Source organism: Corvus kubaryi, unplaced genomic scaffold (assembly GCF_017639235.1).
Source record: "Corvus kubaryi isolate FWS band 111438036 unplaced genomic scaffold, C.kubaryi_AGA036_p1.0 138, whole genome shotgun sequence".
Lineage (NCBI taxonomy): Eukaryota > Metazoa > Chordata > Aves > Passeriformes > Corvidae > Corvus > Corvus kubaryi.
Genome location: NW_024580672.1, coordinates 9,504,951 through 9,527,401, shown reverse-complemented (window position 1 = coordinate 9,527,401; position 22,451 = coordinate 9,504,951). Strand labels below are relative to the sequence as shown.

Here is a 22,451-nt window from a genome sequence, read left to right as displayed (position 1 = left end):
TCGTCTTGCTGTGACCCTTCTTTTATTTTGATGTTTATTTTGCAGGTGGCTAGTAGATTGATGTCTCTTCTTATATGAACTGTGCCCTAAACATAAGTAAAGCTAAACTGATTTTTTTTTTTTTTTTTGTACTGCAGGCAGAAAATAAAATAAATTAATGCTTCGGTGGTATCTTCATATATATTTAACATGTACCTTTCTAGATTTGCGCATGCAGAGAGGAATAAAGTTAAATATATGTACATTTTAATCAAGTAATATCTGCAATAAAGACTATTTGAAGCTTTAAGATCACTTCCTGCTACATTGCCATTTTGCCAACATCTGCTGAAAAAACCCTTATAGTCAGTCTTGCATTACACCTCTAAAGCCAAGGTCTGGTCCTTTTTTGGAAAAATTCAGAGTCAAGGTTCTTAATCTGGAAAAAATTGGGCTAGAGAATAGCCAGACACTCAAGCAAGAAATTCATCACTGGGTAGAACTCTCCTTTTACTTGCTGACTTACTGAGTAACATTTATGGAAATAAACTTAGCAGAATATACTGTATGTTAAGTTATCAGTATGGATGCTGCCTGCAGGCTATTGCAGTCATTCTTGCTGACATTATCCTGTTTCTATCAGATTGGCTGTGTAGCTCCCAGTATTTTGTGGTAGAGTTCGCCTTACAAGAGGAGTTCTTGCCGAAAGGAAGCTGAAAAACAGTAAGGCAGGATGTCAACAGAGGGGCATCACCCCAGGCAGTGTCTGCTGCTCTGTTGGGGGGGTGTTTATGTCAGTGCATGCAATAAAAAATATTGTACTTGCTGGTCTCAGGCAGTCTCTGCAGCGGAAACTTAGGGGTTCCCTGTAATGTTCAAGGAATGTGATTCCTCCCCTTCAGCTTACTGCCCATCATTTGCTCATGTCTGCACAGCCTGGTTTTCAGGCCGAAGGTGTTGCTGCACTGCAGCGAGAGGTCCGAGTGCACCCTGCTGAGGCCTACCAGGCTAGTTTTAATCTAATTAGCTTGGATAACAATGTTAGTGAAGATGTGATAGAATGAGCTTCAGTAAATAAATGTATGCTGATGTAAAAGCCTGCTAGGAATCATCAGAATGTCCCTGGGTGGCCAGCAACAACAATGTACAAATTTGAAAACCTCTTCCCAAGGGCTGTTGGAGCAATGGCTTGGCACTTGCTTCAAAGCCCCAAATCATCCCACAGATAGTTTATAGTTTTCCCCGTAAAACAGTTTGAAAATATTATGTAAGTTAACTGCTTATCAAGATAAAATTTTAGCTGGAAAATAAATTTTTGTTTTCTCCCTGGGGTTTCCTAGTCTTTAAGGATTTGCATGCATGGCTATCACAACTACAGCCAATCTCTCTGTGTTGTCTGCCTTCATCTTAACAGTCACATCACTCTTCTTACTGCTGCATATGGGGTTCCCTTACTGGTAGCCTGAGTATCACTGTCTGTATTCTTGAATGGTAGAAGAGTAACACAAGCAGATGATATTGGCTCTGGGTTACTGCGTGTTCTTTTTTGAAGAGGAGACAGTCCACTGGTAATGAGAAAAATTAGAAAATTAGCTCAGAAGTAGAAAAGGTAATTTGAAGACAAAAGCTGGTTACTGAACTAAAGGATACAGACCTTTAAAGTGTTAAAACTGTAAGACAGTCATAAGAGGAAATAGTAAACAAAAGGTAGGCAAACATTATAGGAAAAAGATGGAATTTTTTTTTTTTTAAATAAGAAAATATTCTTGGGGTGAGGGACAAAGATGGTTGAAAAGCATGTATTTTCTTAGTCTACAAGTCTACACTTCTGGTACAGCTTTGTTACTGCTTTATACTGTGAACAAGCTTACTGGACAGGAGCATCACCCCTTGCTTTTTTTCCTTTTGTATGGCTGAAAGAGACCAAAAGTTGGGTGCAGCAGCATAAGAAGCAGAACCCAGCATCTCTCCAGTTAAAACCCTTACACTTGGACCACTTTAACTGGGCTGGAAAACCTGTTCTGTGAACAAGCTCAGGTGGGGCTATACCAAAGTGAATGGTGGTATTAGGGCTGCACGGCAAATAGCACACACAGGCTTCTCCAAAAGTCAGGCATTGGCAAGGCTTAGTGAATACTTGGAAGGCATCACCCTAATCAGAGGTTCATTCAGATAACACTGTGTTCTTCTTGCCCCTGCTTGAACTGAGAGAGGGGTAATTGGGTTTCTTGGGCTTGGAGACAAAATCCTAGATGCCATGATTTGCCCAGTCCCTTCATGTACAGTAACAGACAGGTGCCTTGTGTGTAAACATAGGATGGGAGTTAAGGAATTTCATTTTCTGCATGGCCTTCAACACCTAATCTCTCCTTGTTTTCTCATCTGTACAACAGGGACACCATTGTTTATTGACCACAGAGGGGGCTGTAGGGCTAAATTAATTAATGTTAACAACCCTTTGATTCTCTTAGATAAAGGTTTTCTAGAAGTATGAAGAATAGCTATTTATTATCTATGTTTTGTCACTTTTTATTTATGCCATATTCTACTGCAGCTTTTTCTTTAGAATTATTTGCCCTATTATCTGATCTGCATGAAAAGAAGAAATTGGTAACAACTAATGATTGCATTAAAAGTAATGTTTGAAAAGACTGGTCTAAATTTATTCATTTCAAGTGTACTTCCTCACAACTAACATGTATATGAAACCTTTTGATCAGTGTGTCTTTTCTTTGGTGACTTTGCAATATGGTCTTTTCTTGTTTATATACTGTTTAAGGTGTCCATGAGCTCACAAAAATGGACAAGAGTATGCACTTCTGCTCTTACAATTAATTTCTTTATCTTTGATTGTGTTTTCTGTTTGGTCTATTTTAATCCTATTCCTCTCTTGCTGACTTTTCTTCTATTCAACAGCTTCAAGAATCCTGAACCCACCAATGCAGAATCATTTGTATACATCATCATTTCTATTTGCTGTTTTCTTTTTTTCCCCCTCCCCCCCCCCAGTGAGGCAGTGTGATGTGCTGGATATCAGTACAGTGCACCTCAGGTACACTGAAACATTTGACTTCACCTTGTGTCATTTCTAGAATGTATTTTCTTGCCCTTAGCCCTGAGCCACAACAGGAATTTGGCCAGATTGTGCCACATTTCTGCAGCACTGTGTAACTAAGTGCTTCCAGAACATCTGTTGCTGCTGTTGTGTTCAGCAGCCTGCTTAAAGTGTGAGCTGTGAAGTAGATTATCTAACGCACAAATACTGGTTTGTCTGAAACTTTAGATAAGAATTGATTTATATGTATGTATCCAATCTGTAAAAAGTGGTGGCACTGCAAAAAATGAAATTACAGGTTGCATTTTAGGTAAATTCTATGGTGTAATCACTTCAGATGAGTTAGAAATGCAGTTTCCTGTACTCGCTTCTGTGTTCCTATTTTTTCTGCTCCTTACTATTTCTTACGTAATTTGAGATTCACTTTTCTGTGCCTCATTGCTGTACCCTAGTAATTTCCTGAATTTCAAAAATGCCATTGAAAAGGTCTTTTTTAAAAATAATAATAAGCTATTAAAGTAGCTTATTCAACATGCTCATGTCAGAAGGTATTTACAATCATTAAAGTGCAGTGAATGAATGGATTTTGTAGGCAGGCAGCTTGTTCATTGGAGTTTGTTGAGATCTTCAGAATAAGCCAAGTTGAAGAAAAAACATATACTCAGTGACTTTGAATTTATAAAATCTGAAGGGCTTCCTGATGAATGCAAAATATGATTTTCTCTGATCTGTTTACAGTTTAGACCATTAGGACAAAGATTGACTGTAAATACTAACATGAAATTTATGTTATGACCCATAATTCTGCTTTGGAAGGAGGTGGGAAAAGAGGTTAAGAAATTCTAACCCTAATTCTGGGCTTGAATTAAATGCTGATTTATTTAATCTTACTTACTATTACTCTGTGTAAAAAATCCTACCTTGCAATGACTGTGAAATTTCCTAATATTTATAATACATTATAGGAAACAAGTGGATAGATTGTGAATGTGTCCCACACATTACCAGGTTCCTCTTAGACCTGAGGGACAACATAGCAGCAGTGACTCGGAAGTGTCTGTATCCCTGCATACTGTATCCACATCAAAGAAGAGGCTTGAAAAGAAATTAATTTTGTCTGCCAACAGAGGAGCATTGGTTAAGCCAGGAAATGAGTCAGGATTTCAGAGAACCATCTGCGCTTCTAGGTGCAGTGGAACATTTTCCCTTTTGCCACTGAGCAGCTTCCAGCTGCAGGAATGGGGGCAGATGCTCTCCACCTCAGAGACCACAGTGGTGGCAGTGCTGTGCTCCAGGCATGATTTTGTGTTTTGCTTATATAAATGGAAAACGTGATGGTGGTTCATTTTGCTGAATTTGGACACAGGCATGAAGGATGCCAAATTCTGTGAGATCCCCTGGGACTTTAAGGTAGCCTAATGATCCTACATTGTAATGACTGCTGCCTCCAAGTAGTTCAGTGGCATTTAACCTGTTAAAGGGGTGTGAAGCTCTGTGTTTTCTGTCTTTACCGAAAGATTAACAGTTTTCAGATCTTGCTGAAGCCTTAGAAGCACTCACATTTTAATGCATTTGCAAGGCTGGGTATTGAAAGAGTGAAGAAAGTGAGGTATATGCAAAGTCCTCCCAATTTCTTCAGATTTTTCCCTGTGCAGAAATAAATCTAAACGTTTTACCAAGTGGACTGCCCCTTTTCTCTTTGGCTAACTGAGCTTCCTTTCTTTTATCATGTGGGAGATATGAAAATGCTTCTGTGATTTCACTGAATTTCCCTGGGAACATTTTTATGTTAAAGTGAATAAAGCTGCTTTGCCTGAATTTTTTTTAATTTATAATGCTTACATATTTAATAACTATTATTATTATTAACATATTAATAACTATTATGTTATATTATGTATAATATAACTATTATATTATATATATTTAACTATACATATTAATAACTATTATATTTAATAACTATTAAATATAAGTATCTAGGTGAGGGGAATAACTTTATTTAGGATTTAGGTTCTGTCATTAGACAATGTTTTGTTTTTCATATTACTTCGTAGCTACATTTGCTAAAATTGTAAAGAGTTTGTTAAAAGTGGGTCCATATAAATATTAAATATTAAATATTAGGCTTTCTGCTCTTTGCTTCATAGAGCACAGTGCTTATTGTGACAATACTTCATTCTTTGCTTTTCTGGTTTTAGAGACATGTTTAATGTTTCAGCAATATTTTATTCCCAAAATACTTCAAGAAGGTACAATTATTTTAAAAGTATTTTCAACTACAAGTCAGGCAAATTAAAATATCAGTTATTATTTCTCAACAGATTTTACCTGATTAGTGGTGGAGTTCCGTTCATTATCTGTGGGATTACAGCAGCAACCAATATCAATAATTATGGGATTGAAGGCAATGCACCCTAGTAAGTATGAACTACTATCATATAACTTTTAAGGAAAACATACTATTTTTTTTATCCCAGTAAATGTAGCTGACTTCATAAAGGGTACAGGCATGCAATTTGGGATGATACTTGTTATGAAATTTTATTAAATATTGGCTGTGAAAGAGCAATGTCTTAATCTGGAGCTTGCTGCTTCACCTCCACCAATTTGACTCCATTACTGTCAATACAATCACCTTTCATTTACAGAATTACTCTTCATTTACATCTGAATAAGTGAAAGATATTAAAAATGCCTAATGAGTAGCATATCTAATACATCTATTGATTAATTAAATATTTTCATTTTATTATCTACCTTGATTTAATATCCTTCATGTGACTTAGAGCAATTTACAAATAGTGATGTAAGAAAAGGACAAGCAAAAATCCCTTTCCCACCTCCTCCACTCCTGCCCCTTCATTAAAACCCAAATATTTTGGATTTTCACCACCTGGAAATGTTCCAGTCACAATATCTGGCAATCCTGACATAATCCTCTTGTGTCCTTGTGTGTAGGTGGGTGTTCAGTAGAACTGCACAAGCTCTTCAGGCATCACATTATTATTAGTTCTTGGCATGAAGCATGAGGTATCCATAAGTACAATAAGTCTTTCCATAAAAGCGTAGCAGAAAGTGAATTAGACTGCAAAGTTAAATACAGTGTGTGTAACAGATCAGCATGGCAGTGACTGGCACACTAATGGATATTTTACTACTCTGGCAGCACTAATACTCTAGAGGACATCACTCTTAGTTAGACGCTTTGAGCATCTATTGTAGCACATTTGAAACTGGTTATGTTCTGGGCATGAAAAGTGGCAACCAAGGAGAATGGTTCATGAGTGAGCATCTGGCTCCTTAAAGACATTTTTGTAGGTAATTGAAATTTAAATTCCAATAAGAAATCAGTGCATACCATGGCTAACTGTTTGCTCTGCCTAGGGCCCAACTCATATACTTATTCAAAGTTATCCAATTAATCAGCAAGTTTATAATCAACAGTGTCTTACAAAACTCTGTTATTTATGTTCATAAAGATGAGACATTTTTCATTTTGGTGCAGTTACTGATATTATACTTCTTTTATCATGTTAATGTAGCAAATCAATACCTGGTGCCACAGTGTGCACAGAAAACAAGGGACAGATGAGGAATGGTTATAAGACTGAGTAAAAAGACAGCTTCTAATTCAATGGCAGCATAGTGAATTATGTGCCTTATTCATTTTTTATGGTATTAGTAAGGTAAATGTAGATGCACAAACTTGAACTTTTTTTACAGAATAGATTTTGTAAGTGATCCACGATGAGATTCTACTTGAAATAAGAGCATCCCATGAGACTGCTCCACTCAGGAGCATTCCACTCTCTACTTTGCATCAAATACACAGCATTCAAATGTATTTCAAGTATCCACATAGCTTTGTGTTCTCTGCTTATCCAATTAACTATAGGTGGTAATTTACCTATGTTTTCACAAATATCTTTCAGAGAATCTTTCCTCCTGCCTAACAGCAAATTATACTCATATAAAAAATATATAAGTATTTTATATATACTTATATAGTGTATATGAAAAATACTCTTGGGAGTGTTTTTAAGTTCATTAATACATGTGTGTATGTTTTTGTTTAAGGTTCAGATTTCAAAAATTCAAAGTCGTTACTCTGCAGTTTCTTGTTGAAACACCCAGTGGGACTGTTTCTATTTAGCTGAGAGGTTCTCAGCCTGGCAGAAAAAGTCATTCTGCCCTTTTTATAGTAACTTGTAGGTAATTTCTGGATCGACAAGAATCTGATATCACAAGTTTTCTCACTGGAACTGGAGAAACTGCAACTAATCACACATGCCTAAATGAATGTGAAGTGTCACACCATGTCACTTTTAGAGCTGGAATCATAATGACAGATCACCTGGTCTGTCTTTCTGACCCAGGGGGAAATTAGCTATATCCAAACCATTCCTGACACTTATTTATCTGAGGTACTTTAAATGCTCCCGTAATGGATAGACCACATTTCATTCCAACAGCTTATTATCCTAATTGTCCTAACAGCTAAGAAACTTTTTTAAAAATCTAATTTAGATCTTTCTTGCTGCAGTTTAAGCCCATTACTTCTTGTCCAAGTCCAAGAGATAAAGTAACTTATTCGTCTTTCCAGAAATCCATGCAATATTTAGGATATAAGAACATAATAGCAGCTGTACTAGGCTATACTGCCAGCTCAGTTCCCTGTCCGCACTATGGCTAAAAGCAGATCATAGAGAAGAGTCAAAACCAGGCAAATATTCCTTCTCCCTCTAACCCATATTCTGCCAGTTTCCATCTAGGATCTCATTAGTGTTTTTTCCCCCATGTTTGTTCGATCAGATCATTCGTCCTTAAGACAGTCCTCTTAGACTCATACTGGCCTGTGAGCTAATTTAAGCTGCTCTAAAACAGTTATGGTTATATTATTTAAAGCCTAGCAAACCATGATCATGCTACAATGATATTATGCTACCAAGGTAGCATAATCACAAAGAGACCATCACTTTCCTTAATTTTTCTGAGGACATTCAAACTGACATGGATGAACTCCCAGCAACTCTAGAAACAGTGCAGAATTCAGAAATGGCATATATCTTTCAGGTCTGTTCACTGCAAAAAGTGGTGACAGTTCAACTGGAAGTCTTTTTTCAGGCTCTCTTGGTACTCAGGCTGTTCTCTGGCAAGAAGAAAATTCTCTAAGAACAATCTTCACCCTTAAGAATTTGTTGCAATGTTCATTGATACAAACATCTGAAATCTGTACATTTCTATTGCTCACATACAGTGTATAAACTATGCCTCATTTGCTTTTAATCAAAGTATTAGTGCTGACATTTTTAATAGTAGAAAAAAGGGTTGACATAAATGGTCTTTTACTTCACTGCAATTCCAGAGTCTAAGCTGACCTATATTTCTTGGAAATTTTCAGTTTTAATAGTCTCTAAATTATCCCATCTATTCTATTCTATTAAAAATTAGAAATCGATGCCTCAGTTTAATTAATATTAAAGACACACGTCCTGTCTCCACAGTTTGAACTTCTGAGATATTGTTGTGTCATATCAGTCAGAGATCAGTCAGCTGTCCATCACATCTAATGTGGTCTCTGAAATGTTCTTGATTCTGTCTTTTTGTTGTTTTCAGTTGCTGGATGGCCTGGGAGCCCAGTCTCGGTGCTTTTTATGGGCCAGTGGCATTCATTGTGCTGGTGACCTGTGTTTACTTTCTCTGCACGTACGTGCAACTGAAGCGCCATCCTGAACGCAAGTACGAGCTAAAGGAAAAGACAGAAGATCCACAGAGAATGCCAAGTACTGATGTGGGCCATGGTCATATTACAGACCCTGTGTCCGTTCCCCAGGCAACCTGCCCCATGATTTCTTCTTCCTTATTGGAAAATGAGCATTCATTTAAGGCTCAGCTTCGAGCCGCAGCATTCACTTTGTTCCTGTTTACTGCCACTTGGACCTTTGGAGCACTTGCAGTATCTCAAGGTCATTTCTTGGATATGATATTTAGCTGTCTTTATGGAGCCTTCTGTGTGACCTTGGGGCTTTTCATCCTGATCCATCACTGTGCTAAGCGAGATGATGTGTGGCATTGCTGGTGGTCCTGTTGCCCATCCAAAAGGAACACCTATTCTGTGCAAGTTAACGTGCGCCCAAAGGTTAACGTCAATGGCGACACTCAAGTTCATGCACCTTGTCTTCAGGAATCACCGTGTCCCAACAAGTCAGCTGTGTTTAATCACCCAGCAGCGAGCCACTGCAAACTCACTAACCTGCAAGCAGTTCAGAACCATGTTAACTGCCTGTCACCTGTGACACCATGCTGTGCAAAAATGCACTGTGATCAGCTGCTTGATGATGAGGCTCACATTCATGTCCACAATGAGGGAACCTTCAGACCCAATATGCACATTCATAGATGTCTGAAAAGCAGAACTAAGCCACGTTACTTCAGTCAGCACAGGTCTGCAGGGGAAAGAGAGTACGCCTATCACATCCCCTCAAGCATTGACGGCAGCATCCACAGCTCCCACACAGACAGTCCCCACAGCACACATGAGAGCCAGTCAGGTCACAGGAGGGCCTGCTGCTCAAAAAGTGATCCATACCCTACCGTCAACCAGCCCGAAAGTAGCGACGCAAGTACTGTAATATATAGTTGTGGTAAAATGCCAGAAAGTGACACTGTGCACCATCCAGCTCACTTTGAAATGCACCCACGGACACAGTCATTGCCATTTAATACAACAAATCACAACGGAATTCTCAAGGGAAACATGCATGAAGCCATGATATACAGCTCAGATAGTACAGGAAATATCAAAACTGGCCCTTGGAAAAATGAAACTACCGTGTAGTTTGTGGGCCATCATAACATGTTCTTTGCCCTAAACCATCATTATCTTTGTTTTTATTCTGAGATGAATATGATGATATGTTTGTGTAGCCCATCAGTAAATTGTATGGCTTTTCATCTTCTTAATAAGAGTCAAAAAAGAGGGATAGTGACAGTTTTAAAGTGAAGGTATTTTTAAAAGAAAGTTATAAAATTATTCTGAAAGATAATGAGAAAATGAAGTCTAGACAATTGAATAAGAGAGGCAATATCCTTTTGTTATACAGAATGATATTTCTTTAGAAACATAATTTTCATTCATTGTTTTCACTTTTTTTCTGTCATAATTTCAGACACTTTTTATAAACATATCAGCATCTTAAACTTTTACTTATTTATTTTTGTAGAAAAATATTATTACTGTGCCATGGATTTTAATCAGAAGTGGCTATGGTAGAAATGATAAACAGGATTTTATAAAATTGCAGCTTTTTAGATATACAAAAGTGATACTGCCTCTAAAAATCTTCTGTAGCATATGGCCTGTAAAGTCATGTAATGTACAGTCCCTGTTCTGTCTTTTTCTTGTTGGAGAGAAGTGCTAGGTAATGTCTCTGTTACATCTTTGGTGCTGTATTGGTTGTATTTTGCATGACATATGTCAGGATATACCATTTGCTGTTTTCTAGTGTTACATGTGTTAAAAAAAGAACAAAAAAAAAGTGTTGTACAAGGCTGTGAAAAACCCTATTGATATTAATCTAGAGCATTATAAATCTACAGGAAAAGAAATCACTCTGCACTAGTTTAAGTGGCACAATCCTTTGTATAAGGTTATATGATAGCTTTGATAAGGGTCCACTCTAATGTCTTTACGGAGCATGCACTACTCATTGTACGTGGCACTGTGCAGCGTAATAGCAATTGTCTCAACAAGTTTTCCACTTCTTTGTAAAGTATGCCTTTTAAACAAATCTGTAAGCTGTTCCACAGTAACCTGTCCACATCTGTTAAGGTAGAGCAGTTTTACCATTAACTCTTTGAGGACTACAGTTATTTTCTTAAAGTAGCTTATTCTAGTTCAGAGATACTGTATATATGATATTGTCTATTTAGTTACATGATCAATGTAGTCCAGAGTTGTCAGGAAAGAGGAAGTTCAGTAATTTTGTGAAAACACACCTTCTTAGAATCCATCTGTTAATTTCACCACTTGCTTTCTGAAAACCCATTTCCTCCCCTAGCAAATTTCAGATTGTCTTAATCCTTTAATGCAAATTTGACCTTCAGAGAAGTTCTTTATGTTCATGATTTCTGCTAAATTGTAGGGCATTCCAGGGTCAGTAGCATTCTCTATTAACAAGGCTCTTGGCAAGATTTTTCATGTTTCCATGAACATCTGGACACAAAGCATCAACTCACAGTACAGAACTGCATCAGATTTATCCCTACATGAAATAAAACTGCTTTTTACAAATAGGAAGGGTGCAGAATAATAATAGATTTCAGAAAGTGAATGGGAGTATAGAGCTGTGAGAAAAATGTCTACAGTGGAAAGTGAACAGTGCATCCAGAAAGGAGAGAAAAAGCACAGTTCTGTAGGGCCACACAAGAAAGTTCGCTGTCATGTCTTCACACAGACTTATGTAATTGCTGCAGAGAGGAAATAGAAAATTCCATTGAGAGATCATCAGTCTGTGATTCTCTGTGTATAAGTGGCAGAAGTCTTCACATACTTCAGCCCGATATTTTTCTGTTATTAGCAGTTTATTAGACTCTACCTTTTTTTTTTTAATGTAGGAATAAATTTCCTAATAGTGTACATAAAGATGACAATTATAATTGTTAGAATGTTATAAAAACATGTAAGTCAGATGAATGTGTTCTGCAGTGTTGCAGGTGGGAATTAGTACTCAAAGGGTTAATGCTCAGTATCTGAGTGCAAGAAATCTTGTTTTTCTGTATTTTTGTAAATTTGAAATATATATTGTAAAGTCCAGCAGTGCAATGTATCCATCTCAGATTGTGTATTTTTAAAAGGTGAGCAAGAAGAATGCACTAGGTGGTTGTCAAGTTTTAAGCCAATATTCAACAGTTTCATGACTGCTTCTTTAGCTAATACAAAAAAAAAAAGACAAAACACTGAGCTTTATTATGTATATGCTGTATATGCTTGAACTGTCTCTAAACTAAAATACAGTATTTTTCTTTGTTTGCATATTGAAATATTTTCTGTTTCATAATTGTTTTCTTTTAATAATACTTTTACTCATTCCACATAGACAGTGAGCCCTAGATAAACCTAGACATAATGTGAAATCCACTTCTCTGTCTCAGCACTGTGTATATGTGTATTCTGTAACAGTAAAATTGTAGGAGGTCTCTAGACCATTATGCAAAATATCACACACACACACACAGAGCCAAGATGAAATACTCACTCTGCAAGAATCCACTCAGTAAGCTCCTTTATTCAGCTTGTGTTTTAATCACCTCTGTTATTTTGTCTGAGAGGCCAATTCCATCTTCATAATGGCTTACAAAAAGTAAATAGGTGCTGCTTTCCACAGAATATCTTACATGATAAAACTCTCTGGAATTCAAACGTAAAATATTAAAACACTTTTCTTATTGTGTTAAAAATTAATTTAGTGAATATTTCTGGGCTAATTTGGAAGAGATGTGTTATGCAATAATCTGTTTGCATATTATTTTTTCAGAAAATATACAGTATATCTACAGAGGAGGAGACATGATATTAAATAAATATAAGAATGTTTTGTAACATCAAATTTGACCAAAATACTTTTTATGCTATTGACATTTTTTTTCCTTAAGATAAATGAGATAATTTCAATGCTTTGGAAGTCTGGTTTTGATTTATTGTGGGGTTTTGGTCAATTATAGTCAGTGAACCATTACTACTTTACCTGATTTTCTTCCCTATAAAAATAAAGTCAATGAAATAACCAGAGTGTAAGAGATGTATTGTCCTAGTAAATTCCTTACAGACACATGTAACATATTTTAAAATCAGTTTTAGTTTTGGTGATTCATTGATGACAAAAAAATGATTGAACAGATTTTACTGTTCACTTTCTGTCCGAGATTAAGCAAGAGGAATTTCATCCAAAAAAAGATAATTTTCAGAGAATGATGCAACCAACAGAAATCTGAATAGCTGCTACCAGGATAAAAATATGCTCTTGCTGTAGTGTTGTTCTCTGCATATAGAAATTCCAGCTATCACGACTGAGTTTGAAGTCTCATAGGCTGTTTACAGGAAGAATTCCTACCCAGCCTCATATAATGAATTTGGGTGTAAAAATAAAGCATACATTTTTGCACATTATGTCTGGTCATATGTGTCGTTCCCAAGAAGTCTGTTGACTGTGTCTGCACTAATGTGACTGAGCAGTCGCTGTCAGTGGCCATAAACAGCTGTTTTCCTTCACCACACAGCTGCCTGCCAGCTACCCCGTGAGCACTGTATCCAGATGTTAACCCACCACGGGAGCTTCACTGGGGCTATACAGCATTCGTGTCTGAACCAAAGCAAAGTCTGTGCTTCAAGCAAAGTCAAGGCCACCTTTGATGGACAACATAGGCAATTGGGCAGCCTCCACTTGAACACTAAGGGTTGAAGGCAGATAAATTTAATGGAAGTGGATTTAAGCAGTTTTAAGTCCTCCTTCCTCCATCTCTCTAAAGTACCTGCCTAGTAAGTTTACTGCCTACAGATATTTAACAAATCCAAACAAATCCAGGCAAAATTAGACAGTTGACCTAAAATTCCTGGTTAGTTGAAATGAGTGAAATAGCACAACCTAGTTAACAATCAGAGATGCCCAAGCGGGAGAAAACCTCTTTGGATGCTCTGTCACAAAGCTGCTTCAGGTTGGTTATGTGTGGGTCTAACCGTCCTGGGTCCCTGAAGATCTGAAATTGCTCTTGTGCACACACTGTTAAGGTTTACAAAGCTGATTTCAACTCCACAAATTTGTAAGTAGCTTCCACTGTAAATTATATGCTTTTTTACAATGAAGAGGTTATCTGACATTTCACTGTTTAGGAAAAAGAAAATTGTCATCACGATCAGGCTGGTAACCTTTTTATGATAGGATCTACTTTGCATGGAAACAAGAAAAAGGAGACCACCTGTACTCCCACTGAGTTTTTGTTGCCTATGAAAAGAAATGTCAGGCTGATGAAGACATTGGCAGCTCAGCAGCTTCCTTGCCAGAACATGAATTCAAGTTCCTGTAGCAGCATCCTTCAATTTGGAAAGAAGCTGAAGAACACAGCTGGATCAATCAGAATGCATTGGCTGAATTTAAAGGCTGGCTGGCTGACTTCAGTTAAGCAATTTCAGTAGTAACTTGGTGCTCTAGGCAGCTTTTACGTGCTTAGTTAACTCTACAATGAAGGGAGCTTTTGGTTTCATTCTTTGGGGTTTTTTTTGCTGTGCCCAGTTGACTATTTTCTAATTAGCAATTGAATAGCTAAGAAGAAAACTTGCTCTACAAATTACCTTGACTATAAGCCGTGGCTTTTTGTTCCCAGTTAGGGGGTTTGTGAAGGTGCAAGTGAATCCCTATTCCCTTACCTGAGTTTTTTCAGGACCCAAACAAGCAAGCGTCAGTGAATTCAGGACAATATTAGAGGGCTCACTTCTCTACAGGGAGGGTTGAAATTTGGTTTGCAAACTCCAGAGCAATTCAACCTCAAACAATATCCTGCCTTGAAGTTGTGCAGCTGGCCATGCCTCTAAGGTAAGGGGGTTTTTGTAAACATGGTGTCTGCATACCCCATAGGTACTGCTGTCTCTTTACATTTTGATCTGTTTGAATTGTGTAGTGCCTTGCAGTCTGAATAACAAAATGAGTGACTGTTCCCATCAGCCCATCACTCTGCTCCAGCTGTTTGCCTTAACCTGCAGCACACTGCCAAGCAAGATTCTCCAGCATACTCAATGTTTTCATTCATTCCTTTATTTTATTGAGTATCCAAGGTACTCAATAACACCTGAGGAAGGCAGCCAGGAGGAGCTTATTTTGGCACTGGGGGGAATTTCTGGGAGAAGAGAAAGCAATAAACCACATTATTCATATTCTTCTCACACTACTTTCTTTTGTTAGCCCATTTGTTAGTGAGCTGTAAGCAGTTACAGTCACTTATTCCCTGATTCTTTCCACTGCAAGACCTTGTTCTCCACTAATTAGAACATAGCTGAAAGTTAACCATTTAGCTGGATTTATGCCCTCAGCAATTACTGCCCTCAGATGGATGATTTTACAGGGTTCAGCCAAAGCAGCTGCAATGTTTTCAGCAAAGAGGCTTGATGAAAGAATGTCTGTCCACAATAACACCTTTCAGTGATTCCATAATAGTTCTATCTTCGAGGCCCATTATTTGAAAACTTGGAGAAGTATGGCTATTATAAGAAAAGGGCATCTCTTGCTGTTTCTATAAAGTAAGTGGTTCACTACAGATAATTTAGCCACTAAAAATATCACAATATATTACTGTGAAATGGGTCCCTTCTTAGGATGTGTATGCCCCGACTGGGACCACACTCACTGATCCTGTGCTGCTGCTGCATGCCCTAGGGGCTCTAGAGGACCAGCCCTATAAATTATTTACTTCAGCTGCCCTGAGCTAGGATTAGGATTGAAAGCAGTGGGGCTTGGTTCTCATGTTCTCTGCCAAATGCTCCAGCTTGTCTCCCCTTCACAGGCACCGTGATGGAATGAAGGAGGGAACTGACTGGTTTGTATGAGGGAGACAGATGCTAGGCTAAAAGAAATCAAAAAGAGAATGAGCTTCTAGCAGTGGATCGAGTTGAATGGAGCAAGCTGATCAGAAGGAGAGAGGTTGGTGTGAGTAGGGTGCTGCAACATGACTTGGGGAATAATGGAATGGAAAGGAAATGAGCAAAATTTAAAAGAGGAACTTGGAGGCTGGAAACAAACTGGGACCAAATTGATCATGGGGGAGAGGAGGAGGAAATAATTGTGTCCATGAGTCTTTCCAGTTTGGGTGTGAAAGCCAAGCTTTGTGATTCCTCTGCCATCAGTAAATACCTGAAAACCTACTAGAAAAATGGCTATTCGCTTATAATGTTGTCCTCATACAAAATGACTGTATTAGTGCTGTCAGCTATTCCAGTAATGTGTCAGAAATCTGGGTATTGAATCACAGATGCTAAAAGCTGTTGATTAACCAGATATTTCATGTCCCACATGACAGAATATCTGTATTTTTAATGTCTTCTTTTGAAATCCCGGAGCTAAAGACAACCGATTTCAAACAGTGCAAGTGAAGCTGAAAGTCAAACACACCAAACTGAGGAACTGTTAGAATTAAGGCTGTCTTTGGAACCTTCATTCACAGCTTCAGTCTGTCTTTTGATGTTGTTTTTCAGTATTTGAGTTCATGCTGCTTTCTAACACTTTGGCTTTGATGCTGCACATTTAGTGTTCTTTAAATGTGTGCTTTTGTGTACATCTAGAGCTAAGCCAGTCAGTTCACTGTAAGCTTTCCTTTCTATCTTTTTTCCATGTTTTTATTTTTCTCCTGGAACTTTCAGAGAAGGGGTTCTTAGAAGAATTTTGATGTCGGAACTTTCTAGTAACACAAATTCTGCTTTTCTAACCTTCCCTGTGCTGAGTACTAGAATGGAAGAAGTGGATTGAAGGACTTCCCTTTGAGCTTCTTCTTATTGGGTTTTCTTCAATAGTTGTATAATTGTACCAAGTGTTGTCACTGCTATCAGGAGAAGGGGCAGGCTGAAGTCAGGAAGTGCCTGCCTGACTCTGCAGTCTGTGGGAGCCCCGTACCTTATTGATGATAATTTGTGTTGACAAATGGGCTTCCTGTAAATCCCATCTTCCCTGCAACAGAGCCTGTACTGGAAAGCCTCCTATGGAGTAGATCCCTGGGGCTGCTGAGAAGGGCATCACATGCCCTGCCCCTCCAACCTGTAGGATGTGCCAGCTTTGGCCGCTGAGGGATGGACACACTTTTGTCTCTGGCAGTGTTAAGTGGCCTCCTCCAGCCAACAGCTAACCTTGCACACTGGGAGAGGTGTGCAGGTTTAGGTCATTATACAAAGGTCATTCTGCTGTGAGCTCCAAGAAAGTCTCTTTCCTTCAAACTCAGGCTTCCTTGCTAAGCCTGAGCCCATTGCCCAAGCCAGAAGCTGGGAAGTCCCAGTCCCCTTGACAAGATGACATAAGAATGCAACGTCAGCATGGAGGGGTGGTTCCTCTCCATCTGAAATAAAACGTATTGAAACTTTTTCTGTGTTCTTATATATGAGGAACAAAAAAGCAGGGAGGAGGGAGTTAAATGACCAGCTAATCTCTTCTAGGATAATAAGGGGAATAGCTTAAGTACTGCAACAAACAAAACAAACCCCCAGTCATTCTGAGTCAGTATGGAAGCCTTAATTCCAGCATTATAACAATGTTGTGTTCCACCTGACAGCACAGCACAAGCAACGTGACATGCAGTCAAGGGCTACAGTACATTCAAAGTAACTACACTTCACCCACGGTGCTTTTCCCCTGGATAAAAATAAGTTGTACACAGTTGTACCATGGAAATCTTTTCTGCATCTTTTGATACACTGGCGGGCTGTTCTACATTAAGGACCCACTTAGTGTAGGCATACACTTAAAATGTTTTTGTAATATTGGAGTGAAAAGAGGGAAAGTTACTTCTTTTTTTTTTTTTATTACACAAAAAGTCAGTCATCGGTGTTGTACTGAGATACTACTTCTCTTCAGTATGTAGATCACACAGAGCCAGAGAGCTCCATAACTGAGCACTACACCAGGAGTGAAAAGCAGTGATGGGAAGTGAGAAAAAATCCTCTTACTATCAGCAGTTCTGAACTTTATCTGTAAGGGAATGATTTCAGATCATGCAATCTGCTTCATTAGCCCATTCAACTTCTCAGTGTGTTATTAAGGTTCAACTTGCTTAAAAAAGCCAGGAAGATCAGAATATGCCAATCAAATTTGGAGCAACTTAAACAGTCTGTGGTATAAGTGGCTTACATATTTCATTGTAGGTTGATGTGGGGAAACTGCTGATACAGACAAAACATACAGGCTGTGATTTCAAAGGCCCTGGAGCTGTAGGATGAAAAAATCTTTAGCAAAAGTCCTTTTACTTAGACAAAGTAAGAAGAAAATACCTTATGTAGGAAATAGGAGTTCTGAATTTAAATCAGTGAAACAATGAAAGAAACTGACAAAGAGGCATTTTGAACAGCTCAGCACAGGCTTTCCTTCCTTGTGTAATCACTGCTGGATGTGAGGAAATGTTTAATTTATGCAGTCCTTAGTCAAACTTTTTTCAGTTCAGATGTAGAGTTGAAATTATAGGCAGGAACCTTTCCTTTGGTTTCCACGGGTCTTAGACTTAAATGCACAGTGAACAGCAAAGGCTCAGCATATGGTTTAGAAGATAATCTGGAGACTGACAAACTGCAGACCTCATTAAATAGAGGCTTTCTGTCATAGCATGGGGTCACATGTCCTGGCATGCATTCCCAAAGGGAAGGATCCAGAGGACAAGTGGGTGAAAATGAAGGAGAAATGGAGTATAAAGGGGAGGAGGGTGTTGTGATGGGTAATTGAAGGAGCACAAGTGCCTGCTGAAATGATGTGATCATAAGAGTAACCACAAGCCCTGGATGAGTAAAGGAATGTATTGAACAGGATTGCACTGGCGAGCCTGTTGCTGTTGTGATGGTCACTCAGGAAGGATGATAAAAGATTAGATGATATTTTGACAGTAGTCTCAAAGATGAGCTGAAAACTGGAAATATGCTTCAAGGCATGTAATGTGTTCATGTTGTGGAGAGAGGGAAAAGAGGAAAAGAAATTAAGTGATTTAATCACTGTCCACAGGTACCTATACGGGCAGAAAAAACTTTACAGGAGGGTCTTTAATCTAGCAGGAATGGTATGAAAAGATCCAGTGATTAGGAGCTGAAAGTAGCACTTTCCCTTTAATCTGCAAAAGTAATTAACTTGATAAAAATTTCTTAGTGATATGGTGTGTTGAAATTTTTAACTCAAGAGAGCATATCTTTTAGCAATGTATTTTTCCCTTCAAACACAAATTTTTGACCTTGGTGCTATAAGAACTACAGGGTAAAATTTTCCAGGCAGTTTACATTATATTTGATTTTCACTAGACTTAGCCTCAGAGAAAAAAGTCCTCTTGTCAGATAGGTATTGTCAAGGTGAGGTAGAATAGGAGGGACAATGTCTCAGCCTGCCTATGGAGAAGTTGGGTTGTATTCCACCAACCTTGACTTTGACCTTCATGGCTCTGTTCAGTTTAAGTGCTATTTTAATGTTTATTATTCCAGGTTCTTTGTATTTTTGAATGGAAAATCTTTATATTCTGCAGCATAATAAAGTTCCTAGTTACTGTTTATAATTAAAAACTCCCTTAACTTCTGGCTAAAACCACAATGGTGCTAGCTTAATTAGATGCTATCACTATATCCTGTAACAGTCTGCAGTAAATCAAACTCTTCCTTATCTCCTCTCTACCACATAATGACCAAACTTTGAGCTATATTAAGAATTTGATGTTTCTAATTTAATTCCTTTCTTACAAATTTCTCAATATTGCTGATAGTAGAATACATTCTTTCTAGTCTTCTATTTTTCTATCTTTCCAGTATAATTGGTAAAATAATTCCAGATTTCACATTTACAGTAGTAGAGAAATTGAAGACCTCAAAAGTTTCCCAAAATATTATTCCAATTTCTAGGTCCAAAGTTTCGTCTTCCTTATTCTATATATTTACTTGATCTTGATGTAAAATGATTGAGTCTTTACTCTGTTGGGAACAAGGTAAAGCAACCCTGTGCCAGGATCCCAATGTACTGCACAGAGATTGGCATCTTCTGGCTAGACACAGCCCTGGTTTCGCACTTACTGTTTGTACATAGTCCCAGAATTTGTACCTGTGGATGTCTATACTCCTCAAACTGTGATGAATCGGATTTCTGTTGCTGGGCTGCACTAAGAGATGGTCCTTTTTTGTCCCTCTTTCCAGCCTCATGCACAATGTTTTTTCTCATATCCCCCTGGTTTTTGTTACCTGACTTTGGTTTGTGCACTGACTGCTCACATTGCTGTTATTCCACTCACTTTTTCTTGTCTTTCTGGAAAGGCAGCTCAGGTTTAGTGCTGACCTCAGCTTACCTGACAGCCCCAGGTCCTGTGCTGACAGAGTAGGTCATAGCTGTGATCTAAAATGCTCTTTGCTGTCTATTTCTCTCTTCTCCTAGATATGAATTTATCCAGGGAGATAATTAAGCTGCAGTCCCCACACTCTCTCTGTTTCTCCTGCCTGCTGCAGCATAATGGGTCCTATGATGGGATCACTTGTGTCCTTTCTCAGGCATGTTGTGTAACTTCAGTGCCAGGCATCCACAGTGTTCTCTTCTTTATTCTTCCTTTCTGAAAATGCTTTTGCTGTGCAGCATGTAGCTCTGCTTGATTTTCTGTTATTTGTGGTGAAACATCTACATATTGGAAAGGTTGTTCTGATTAAAGACCTGTGGCAAAGTTGATTGGAATGATTTCTGCTCTTTCTTTTAGTACTTATTTTATTTGCCTAGTAACCACTCATTTATGAGTACTGAAACATAAGCACCACAGCCACTTTGGAAATGTCCTCTGCTGACATTTCCCAAAAGTACCCCATCTACCAGGAAGTATCATTTCTCATTTTTGTGAATTCTTCATTTTTCACTCCTGTGTTGCCCCTAAAGCTTCTTGCTATATCTTGGATTTCATTCTCCCTCTCACTCTTTGCTCTGTGTGGCTCAGACAGCATCCAGATGGTCTCTTCCTGAAGTGAGCCTGTTCTGGAAAAAGCCTCGCTGTTGTCACTCACCAGAGGATGAAGCTGACCTGACAAGACTGTGCACAGCACAGAAGGTTATTTTTCTTTCAGTGGCACTTAGGAGTTACATAGCTCTACACTGCATATATGTGTGTATATGTGTGTGCACATGTGTACAGTTTGTACATGTGGAGATTCACACACACATAAATGAACATTACAGAGGTGTCAATCGAGTGCTTGTTATTGCCTCCCTTTGTTTTGAGCAAGCAGATCATGTTTTCAGACTATGTCTTCTAATCTGAAATATGCTGAGTATTTTTAGTATTTCCTACTGGTTTTAAATGGAACCTACAATTTTCTAAGTGTTAAAGCTAATCCAACTCTGTATAAAAGGATTGAACCATTTAAAACCTCAGAAGGTTTTTCAGTATCTGTAATTGCTCTTTCACTTCAAGTATCTCCCCAGAGGTACAGGGAGTTGTAAAATTAGTGACATTTTTAACACAATTTTGCACAGGCTAGACAAAATTAGACCTTTTAAATATTTCAGATATAAATTAGCAACATTAAATTCCTTTTAACAAATTACTCTTTCTTGGAAATGTCTTGATTTACAAGCAAAGAATACTACCATGTGTTATTTCTAGAGAATTGAAGCCATGTGGTTCTAATTCAAATTACTTCAGATGCATGTAGTTTGCAAATGGAAATTCCCCCATAAACCATTAGGTATTGATGAGTTTCTCCAGTTAAGAGTTAAATGAGTCAGACCACAGTCTATCTAGTCATAACAATTAGAGGCAGAAATCATTAATAATTTAATTTAATTATAATCACTCTTTTGACTGTGGCTGGTGTAGAAGATTGCAAATAGGAAACTCTTGCATAATTATTCTGAAGATCGTTCAGGACAAATAAAAGTCTGAAAAAGATGTTAAATCTCTTAAAGGACTTATTTTAATTATTTTAAAGTCATACATTAATTAAGGTGTTTACTTATTAATCCTTGGAAATTGAATTCTGTACTCAGAATTAAGTGCTGTAATTTTCTTGAGTAACTAAGTGCTGTGTTTCTCATACATGAGAGGTTGAATTGCTCAACCTTAACTTCAGAATTTTCTATAATGACTTGAGGGATGCTGACAATTAACTCACTCAACAACTTCTCTACGCCTCTAGCAAGTTTTATGGCTCTAACATCTCTCTCTTTAGAAATCTTGTTGGCCTAGTTTTTTTGGGTCATTTACCAGTCATTGTCTGCTGCTTCATTTCTTACTGGCCTAACTTATCCATCTGGAATTGAAGCAGCATGTAGACAGAATTGATTCTGTGGCTGCAGTGGCATGCCAGCTATCATAACCATCTGAAGCTGAAGCACTGTGACATTTGTGGCTACTCTGGAGAATCCCCTTCTCAAAGACATAAGGGATGAGGGTGTTGACTACTCTCACTGCTTTCTTTTCCTCATGCTGGCCCTCTGAATGTAGTAAAGAAACTTCACAGACCTTCTCACACATCCACACCGCTCCTTGGAATATCTTTACTGGTCAGAGTTTTAGTTATCAACCTGGTTTTATGCTTATGAAAAACATTTTAACAGCCTAAAACTCAGTCTGCAGGTTCACGATGTTTTTCTTTACCTCTTGTGTGCACCACATTCCCCTTCCTCCCCTCTCTTGGCTCACCCATATAAAACCTATACTAAGCACTTCA

General features: G+C 38.1%; 1 protein-coding gene across 1 annotated transcript in view; it reads left to right on the top strand.

The window, feature by feature from the left end:
• The window catches only part of LOC121660085 (adhesion G protein-coupled receptor A3-like), a 263,515-nt gene extending 250,310 nt beyond the window's left edge, over nucleotides 1-13,205 (top strand). Inside the window, exons 18-19 of the mRNA XM_042019066.1 lie at nucleotides 5,359-5,454; nucleotides 8,654-13,205. Coding sequence (XP_041875000.1) covers nucleotides 5,359-5,454; nucleotides 8,654-9,875 — 1,318 coding nt within the window. The 3' untranslated portion in view covers nucleotides 9,876-13,205. The remainder of the gene's footprint in view (nucleotides 1-5,358; nucleotides 5,455-8,653) is intronic.
• Nucleotides 13,206-22,451: the final 9,246 nt, after the last annotated feature.